This window comes from Athene cunicularia, assembly GCF_003259725.1.
Source record: "Athene cunicularia isolate RWA chromosome 2 unlocalized genomic scaffold, athCun1 chr2_part1, whole genome shotgun sequence".
NCBI lineage: Eukaryota > Metazoa > Chordata > Aves > Strigiformes > Strigidae > Athene > Athene cunicularia.
This window is the reverse complement of record NW_020799095.1, coordinates 19764784-19774342: the sequence shown is the minus strand read 5'-3', so window position 1 is coordinate 19774342 and position 9559 is coordinate 19764784. Positions and strand designations below refer to the sequence as shown.

Below are 9559 nucleotides of genomic sequence, written 5' to 3'. Positions count from 1 at the left end.
GGTAAGGGGAGCGCTTTCCTTGAGCAGAGATATCTTAACATTTAATTCTTTTGCTATGACAATATCTATATTCTTCGTCAACTTGAACAGTCTCATTAGCAATTACTAATGTACGTAATACATAGTAGTGTATCAGGGACTTCAAGAAGATTCAAAAGCCCTTTAAGACAGTAGGTAAGTGAAGAGAAGCCTTATGAGGTGGGTCAGTTTTTGACTCACAAGATTAACCATCCAACTAATAGGCGTGAAGTCTAAGTGAGAAACTTAAATCACAGTGAAGGTGTTTCCTATGTTGTAATTAGATTGGAAACTCCCTTAGAAACTTAGAAAATCCAAAAATAATTGAAATAAAGATTATTTTATACTGTATAGATTCACAAAATATTTTAATATAATTTCTAGAGGTTTCTAAGTGCTCGGCTTTACAACACAGTCATAGACTCACTATGTAACATGATTGATTTTATATTAATATTTTATATTAATATTATGCTGTATATGTTCTCTTACAGATTGCATTTTCCATTTTTCATGGCTATATGAGCTAGTAGGTCCTACAATAAAGTTTGGGGTCAGTTAAAGCTGCTGCCTTAGCATATACACTGCTTTAACAGACCTCAAACTCTATTGTGGGAGTGCAGAATTGCCAGTGTGTTCTAACCTTGACCATGCCTCTGTTCAGCCTTTGTTTTCGTCCTTTCTGAGCTTGCTTCCCCCCTTTAGGAACCTTTCAGTGTGTTGTGCAAAACTGCAAGCATGACAGTTCAGCTTTGCAAGATTATTCTAACAAGAAAAAAACAGAAAAGATCTCTAAAATCTCTGGTTTCAATTTCATTTTATTTGTCATCTTTTATGAACAAATTACGAAATATACTTCATTCACAAATTGGAAATATTTACAATTTCTTTACAACAAGGCATTGTTGAGGTTTTGATTTATGGCGTTCTTAGAGCATTCTGTCTTTCAAAACAAAGACATCGGTGTTTTTTTCAGCACACTGTTCATTTACACTCTGAATGTGAAATGGGAGCCTTTTGGAAGAGTAATTTGCACTCTCTTTTGATATGATCTACTGGGAAAACTGAGGCTGAATGCATTTGCAGTGTGGGAAGGGGGACTGTGCAGATGCATTGCTGGTACCATGCCACATGATCTGAAGCCATCATATTACACCAGATGCTCCTAAGTGGAGAGGAGAAAAGATTCCCCTGAGCCATCCTTCTTCTGCCCTCTTCTCTTCTCTTCTCTTCTCTTCTCTTTAGGAATCCTGTGACCAGGCTAAATGTGGTCCAGTTTAATTATTTTTTCTGTTTTTTGAGATTTCATGAGAAGAAGAGTCTTGAGAAGTCTATTTCAAATACTATCACAATTCTGAAAAGTTATTCAGACAAAAAAACAAAAGAGAGTAGCTAGGAAGTGAATAAATATTGTATATCCGCAAAATGTTAAGGAGACAAATTTTGAACATGTTTCTAAAAGAGAAATGCAACTGTGCTGTTCTGCAGTTGTGATATTTGAGCCATAAAAGCTAAGATAGTTCCATTTTCTCAATTTCTTGGAGTCTATTTTTTTCCTGAAGAAAATTCTAAACCCACTTCTTTCCATGGAACTTTTTAAAATCTCTTAATATACACTTCCATTATAAATCAGATGTGGGCCACCATTACTTAGGTTGTCTGTCATTTCCTGGAACAAGAATAGAAAACACTGATTAAAATTACAATTGGTATATGGTTGAAATTTTGTTAGCTAAGGTTGTAATAAAAAATTAACAAACTCTGAATTTCATTCAGAAAAACTTTACATTTTTTATTTGATCTGATAAACCTCACTGTAAAAAAAGCAATCACATTTCTTCCTACATAAATCAAGTACATTTGAAAGCTGATAGACTCATTGATACTAATTGAATTGAACATTACTCTCAGACCATTTGTACAGCATTGATGGCATCCATGGAAGTTTTGTGACGTTGTCCTTTGAAAGTGCATCAATTCAAGTGTGTGTGGTAATCTACAAAGGAGCAAGATGGTAATTAAGTCTTCATTTCCATTCAAACCTTTTTCTGTGCTGACATGCTACAAAGAGGAGCTATTCAATGCTACCTGGGATCGACATTTTGGAAATAGGTCTAGATCCAAACAGGGTCTAAGGGGGTTGACTGCTTGACTTGGGATGGGGCTGGTTTTTGTTTTCCCTTAATATGCCAGACAACAATTTTTAGCAGTTCAGCAATTGCTGCTCAAGTGGCAGATGAGTCATCCTGGAGTAAACTGACCTGATCATGAGTCAGAATCCTAAAGCACCTGAACCAAGATTTGTTTGGAGTTAGATTTTCTATTTCTCAAATTGCAATCCAAACAATACCTACTTATTAGCTGTCTAAGCCTGGAGATGACTACATTAATTAAGCAGTTCTCTGACCTTCAAGTTTTCAAAGCCACATAGAGTTTATGCTAGAGAATATCCAACTATGCCAAGAGGAATGGGCACACATAAAAATGCAATTTGGGTTATTCTTTTTAAAATTCAGGTAGATGAGGTGGAGGTGCCACCATTGGGCTAATTCTAAAATATTTGCCTGAGAAACAGAAGCTCTTCTCTGCATGGAAAGATTAAATTCACCTCTTCTACCTCCTAGGTACTCTTGAAGAAAAGTGGTTTGTTTGTCCCCCTTCTTGTGGAAGTTTCTCTGAAGAATGTAAAGCAAGTTTCATTGGGCTAAACAGAGAGACAGACAAACAGACAGTGACAGAGTGAGCCTGACTCTATAGCATAGTAGCTGAGATTCTTGTAAAGAGAACAAAATTCTGGGACCTGGTCTTTATTCCTGGTCTGACTATTTCCCTCTCTTCTTTTAATCCATAATATTGTTTTATAAATCGTTTGCGAAGCAGAGACCAGAACGCAGGAGTTTAAAATAAATTGGAAGCACTGATGCCTCCTCTCTCTGGTGTTATCAGCTAAATTTTAGTGTAGATCACAAGACTTAATTGTTCCCTGCACAGTTTTTGAAAGGATGATCCATTCCTCTCTACAAAGTGAATTTAGGGCCATCAAACCAAGTAGCCTTGCCAATTAATACTCCTGAATCAAGTGTAACCTTCAGAGAAAATAAGGTATGTAAACTTAGTGAATTCTGAACATTTTCTAACACCCATCTCTCCATTCAGTAGGTGATGGTGTTGGATGGTTTTGTACTGTGCCTTATTCTCCTGATTTACTGAAGAGGATCAGGCATGCCTAATACTGGACTCTGGATCTCAGCTTGGGGGTTGTCTGCTCTGATACAAGGCACTACATTTTGCCTGGTTTTAGGTGCCTAAACCCTCTGTTGGATCTACACTGAGGATATTAGTCAGCTGGGAAAGGGACCAAGAATGCCAAAGCCATTTAACTATCAGTCAGCTGCAGGTTGATAGTAGTGATCTGTCAGAAGGCTACTCATGGGTGAGTGTAAGTTTCCTTTTGTCAGCTTTATCACTTGAATCCTCTGCAGACATCAGCTATTAGAATATTATCATAATTTCAGAAAATACTGAAAACCATTTATTTTCCCCAATGTTTCTGTTGTCAGAAATAAAAGTATTAATAAATTAAAAACCAGTGCTGAATTCAAGAAATGAAGGAGCACACAGATTAGAAGCAGAGTGAGTCAATGGTGGCAACATCCAAATAGGAGCATTTGGATGTCTATAGCTAGGGTGAATACTTTAAATACTCAACTTACTTCCAGATTGCAGCATTCACCACGTAGAGTTATGTCACTACCTGGAAACACCATTCCTGACAGAGTGACATCACAGCCTCAGCCAACTTTGATTAGCTGAAACTATGACTTCCTCTTAGAGGTGGCCCTTCCTGAAGTGACATAACAACATGGTAGCTCCCTAGTGTTCAGCGTACCTTGGAGGTAACTCTGGTGTCGGGGGAACCACCGGGCAGCTGGGCAGGTCGGTTATTTCAATACCCCTCAATCTCTAATATAAATATAACAATCATACAATAAATATAGCACAAACAAATGCACATGCAGTACATGTCTATATTACTGTATATCAGTATAAATATGCAAAATAGTCTTACAGATAAAACACTTTAAAGCTGTTTTCTAAATCAGGGCCTAATTTAATGTAAGTTTTTAAGCAGCTTTCATTATTTTTTAGGGGGATACCATGAGCTAAGGTACCCAAACCTGCTGGCAGCAGGTAGCCCCCAGGCTGTAGGTCTAAGTCCCAGATCAGATCATCTAGACATGCTTACTTGATTCTACAACACACATGCAGGGTGTCCACCATCAGTGGGTCACGTTGCACGTTCACTGAGCATGTGCAGTGGGGTTGCTCTGCACATGCATCATGGCCATTCACCCAAGATAAGTGGGTACCTGGCAGTCCTCACTGCTAAAGTGTCTAAAAGCTCAGTGGGTCAACAGGCCAGGAAGGGAGGCAGTGAACTATTGCTATACGTGGTTATCTTCAGCCCAAATTGATGGGGTTGTCAGGTGTTTGTATCTTGAAAGATTTTTCTTCCCAGGCCATTTCTTTTTTCTTTCCCTCTCTTTTTCTCTCAAATGGGCGTAACCTTTGTCCCTGTTGGGGCAAGATCTAGTCTACCATCTGCAAGACCATGGTCATACTTGTCTACATAGCTCTTCAGAATTCTGCTTCATTTTAAAATGAGAGGAAGAAATTTATCTCTTCTCTTGATTTTATCACCCTGATCTATGTTACTGTTGAAACGTACTATTTAACCTTTTAATACATGTTTAAAACATCTAAGGTGGATTCAGTACATAATTCTACTTGGAGTCTCATTTCAGTTCAGAAACCAAAGAATAGTAACAAATAATTTTTACTCAATACACAATTAACTGCTATATCATGTTTTGTCCGGGAATCAGAAAACATTCTACAGTCTGAATGTATTAATCCTCGCTCTGCTCTTCAGAGGTCTCAGTAGATATGATACAGACTGTTGAACTTAACTGTAATGTAAACTTGACTGTGGAGGTCTAGATGTGTGGTCCGCTAACTACTCATTTCTTTTGTTCCTTCCTACTCATTTCTTAAATGAAAGGCATTGGATACAAAGTCCAAACATAAAGCACAGGGTGTCAGTGAACATTTTAGTCCTCAAATATTAATCAGATCTGTAAATCTAAGGAGCTCATTTAGAGAATTTTATTCAATTAATTCTTTTGGCCCTACGTGCTCAAATTTGGGAGCTTAAGTTTCAGCACCTAAACATAGACCTAGACACCCTGGTAAACTTGCTTTTGACAGCGAAGGGCAGTAAATGCTTAGTGCTGCTGCACATCCGAGCAGTTTCATTTAGGTGTCTAAATATGCCCTTAGGTGCTTAGGTTTAGTCATCTAGGTCTGTGAACTGTGGCTTTTGTGTTTAAATAACCTACTTTATAAGCTGAGTACTTGGGAGAGGAAGAAATTGATTAAATCCTGGAAGCATGCAATGATGTGGTTACAGAAAGCATTCTGTGCTTGTTCACAGTACAATACATGATAATCCATATTAATAAGGCTTCCAATTATTTATGAAGTGCTATATTTAGCAACTAAGCCCTTGAATAGCTATAAAATGGAATTATGTTGAAAATGGATGTACTTCATTGAAATGGATGTACTGCAAATATACAGTACCTAAAAATAGCTCCATATAATGCAACATAAGAAAGCTTAGACAGAATGGCAGCATTTCATTTCCCAGAAGCTCTTTCTCATATAAAACTGAAAACTGAATACATCTCTTGCCAATTGTAAACGTTAACACATACAGTAGCATTTTAGGAGAAGCAGAACAAATAAGGCAGGACACACAACTCACTTTTTCTGCCATTTCATGGGAGTGATGCAATGAATGTTCTCTTTCTGAGAACATTCGCCTTTGTTCATAGCTGGCTAGCCGGCAAGTGAGCCATGAAGAAAGGGTGCAACCCCCAATTCCAATGCATGCAAGAGACATGGAGGCAAGATGCAAAGAATAGAGAGCAGACGACTTCTTTGTCAGAGCACGAAGAAATTGAAAATTTAAGATTCCTCCGATTAGTCCACAGATGCAACAGGCAGAAAAAAGTATCATCTGTCAGGAAAGACAAGAGAGTTATGTCACAGTAACATTTTCAGAGACAGATTCATTCATATAAAAAATGAGACTAACCATAATTCAGTGCTTCAATAGCATCACGGATTGCAAAACACTGCACAGGCTCATTTCTAACTCCCTCAGCTCCTACAAAGCTCCAAGGGAATACAATACTTTCTGCTGTAAAATAGTTAAGATTGACGTTGCATGTAAGATAAAGTTGGGTAGAATGAGTTGATCATGTTAAAAGCTACTCAATGGAAGGACTACTAGGACACAAATCTTCTGATTTCCAGTGTTTCATTCAAAATGGTAACATGACAGAATGTGTCATAATTTTCTATTGTGCAGTTTCTCACCACTCCTCAGGAGTGAATGCCTTACGTATTTGCTGTGAATCTCTCTTGCTTTCTGTGCCATCTGACTCTGCCTCCTGTGCAATTCTAATTTGTTCAGTCAGACAGCAGTTTGGAGGTTTTCTACAGCTTCTGTGGGGACTTCAGAAGTGTTCAAGGTAAATGTGCTGGACAAAGAAGCAAGAGAAACAACAAAGAAACCTGTGTTGTAGCTCTACAGAAGGTCAGTGTGGTGCCTATGTGTTTGTTTTCAACTTGCTTAAAATGTTTCTGGGAACTTCAGAAAGATGTGAAACAGTCTACAATTAATGAGACATGTTTGAAGACCTCCTATCACTTTAATCACAAAGACGCCACCGTGATTCAGGATGTTCTTGATCCACAAATGTCTCGAGGGCAAAAGACCTTATTATGGAGACACTGCTAAGTTATTGTCTTTTTCACTTCCCTTGATACTGCTGGCCTGTCAGATGTTGATCTAGATGGGCCTTTCATGTTGCTCAATATGGCTTTTTATATGTATTTAGCTACTGTGAGAGAAACAATTTATGGACCTTTACAGACCACTTCTGTATACAACTGGGGTGAGAATTTAGTCAGGAACGTGGCATTCAGCTGTATGCTGCAGCCCACTGGGAAGTGACTGTTCCATGAGACACCACCAGAACAGACAGTTTTTAGAAACTGTTTACGGTCTGCCTGCTTTAAGAAATGAGGCTGTCATTGTAACAGGGTTTAGGATAATGCATTGATACTCAAAAATAATTTGAAAGAGATCTTGATTCCCTTCACACTTAAGCTGCTTTTATGTGACTTCCATCCGTATATGGCAGAATAATCAGGCTGACAGGAAATTAACCCAGACATTATCACTTACAATAGGATCATGTCTTTAACATGTGCTTCTGCTGTGCCTTGTGTAGTAATAACACCATTTTGCTGCAGTCAGAAAAATGACTGTACTTCTGATTCTTAGAAGAGACAGAAAACATCCGCCATCACTTTGAAACTGGCTTATACATTATTCTGATTGCAAAAAGAACTTATTTAAACAGTGAACAACTACAATATCTGGAATCAAACTTGATCAGCATTCTCACTGAGGTGGCAGCTCAGTGTTGGTTTTTAAGGAGAGAAGACACAATCCAGTGATGTTATTGGGGAACTTTTTATTGACTTGGCATAAATTTGTGTCAGAAGGCTTTTTGTCCGAATTTATCTAGACAGGGATAAATAGGGATGCATGGCTTAAATAGGCATGACCTAAATAGGCCATTTCAGAACTGCTTTGTTTTGCTTGATTAACCCAAAGTGCTGATTGCTTTTTTGGACTGCTGACTTCCAGTTTTTACTGACTTGGACACAGAAAGCCCCCAGTAAGGAGTTCAAGTTAGATAAGTATGCCTTTCAAATACTTATGCATTATATATGCAGCAGAAAAACTTACAACAAGTCCAGATTTTTTTTTGGCACACAATATTCCACATATTCCACAAAGAAGAAACTGCAAAGAAAAAATAAAACAACAATTATTTCATCATTTAAGGTCTCAAGTTTAAATCCTGCTGTGTTGCTGTAGTGGTGGCCATAACAGTAGGTAAGGCAGTGGTTACAGTTGTCAGCATTTTTGTCACAAACTTTATGTTTCAAGAAGTTATAACTCAACCATAAACACACTTATACAAGGAGAAAAAAAATGGAATGAGAAGTCAGACTGAGGATGATTACTCGTAAAAAAGGAAAAATAAATAAATCCTACTTTTAAACTGCTTGGGTAAACAAAACACAAAAAAACCACCAAACACAATGTTGCAAGGAAAAGATGTCTTTTTACTCTATTTTTTTCTCAGAAAGGTTTAGCAAGGTAATAGTCAGTGATCCAAATCATCTACTTTCAAGCATAGCTGAGGTACTTAATGCCCTGATCCTGCCATCTGAACCACTGAGGCATCATACATGGACTGTATGATGGACATACACTGTCCTCAAGACAGTGGAACCCTGGCAAGAATGCAATTCAGTCACCTCTGTGGGTGCAGGTGTAAATAAGAGTACATCTGTTGGTGTGCCTACACTTACCATGCAGGAGAATCTGTTTAAGACTCTAGATAGCCCACTTTACAAGAGATGGCATGAAGGTATTTACTTTTTTCATGTAGTTCCCTTTCACACACTGATCTACTAATTGTTGCTTCAAGCATTAGGCAAAAACTAATTAACAAAACCTGAAACCCCCCCTACCAGCTGTTATGAATAGATATTAATGCTTTTTAGTGACCTTCACCAAAGATTGATGATGATTTCTGATGTCTCTTTTTCCTCCCACAAAAAAAGTTTATTGAGGGAAACATTGAATAGTCCCTGAGGGAGCAGTCTTGGTAGGAACTACAGTAGTTGTATGAAAGCAATAAGGCCTTCTCCAGGTACTTGCAATACTGTCAAAAAGTTTCTTTGATACCTCATAAACTCCTTTATTAAGAAATCTATGCTACTTATTTTCAGTAAAGCAAACTCTGCACCCCTATTGGGAAGTAATTTTATAGTTTTAAACCTAGCTTTTTCCACATCCTTTTTGCACTGAGATGGTATTTCCACCAAAAGGCTCTGCTTGACCTTGATTTAAGATTAAAACACAGAAAAGACCTGGCTGTAACATAAGAAATGAAAAAAAAAAAACAAAAAACAAAAAACCAAAACCAAACCAGTTTCTATACAGCATTCAGGGCCCATGTAATATATTGCATGTACATCTCATTTACCCTCCTAAATTTTGCAACTTCAGCATCTAAGTTGAGGAGATGCTTTAATATATAGTATACCTCCCTCCAACTAAAGCAGTTCATGCATATAGCTAAGCATAAGCCTTGAGATGTATTTTTACTCTGAGTTAGGCCCACTGAATCCATTCCCCACAATGAATACGGTTAAATTTTGTATATTATTTACCTCTACATTAAGAATAGGATGTGGACTTAATACCAATCTGATTATGAAGTGGGCTGGGTCTTGTAGACCATGGGGTTGAATGGCTCAGGACATGCCAGGACCTGATGATAATTGTTACTAGAGCTCACCCATCGAAATAACACTTGAAAAACTG

At 37.8% G+C, this 9559-nt stretch overlaps 1 protein-coding gene across 2 annotated transcripts; it reads right to left on the bottom strand.

Moving 5' to 3' along the window:
• Window positions 1-816: 816 nt before the first annotated feature.
• Window positions 817-7992, bottom strand: TMEM196 (transmembrane protein 196). 2 transcript variants are annotated; one of them, XM_026843474.1, is made up of 4 exons: window positions 7907-7992; window positions 5846-6100; window positions 3908-3981; window positions 817-1687 (listed from the first exon to the last, which is right to left on the bottom strand). In XM_026843474.1, exons 2-4 carry the CDS (start codon window positions 6098-6100, stop codon window positions 1681-1683), a joined length of 336 nt encoding a protein of 111 aa, XP_026699275.1. In that variant the 5' UTR covers window positions 7907-7992; the 3' UTR covers window positions 817-1680. The 2 variants fall into 2 exon arrangements, with proteins under 2 accessions (XP_026699275.1, XP_026699276.1); XM_026843475.1 differs by lacking the exon at window positions 3908-3981.
• Window positions 7993-9559: the final 1567 nt, after the last annotated feature.

Excerpts from the sequence above, each read along its gene's own strand:
- TMEM196 (XM_026843474.1), bottom strand. The coding sequence starts at position 6,100 with ATGATACTTTTTTCTGCCTGTTGCATCTGTGGACTAATCGGAGGAATC. Across the intron at positions 3,982-5,845 it reads CCCATGAAATGGCAGAAAAA|AGATTGAGGGGTATTGAAAT; the intron begins GTGAGTTGTGTG and ends TATTTATATTAG.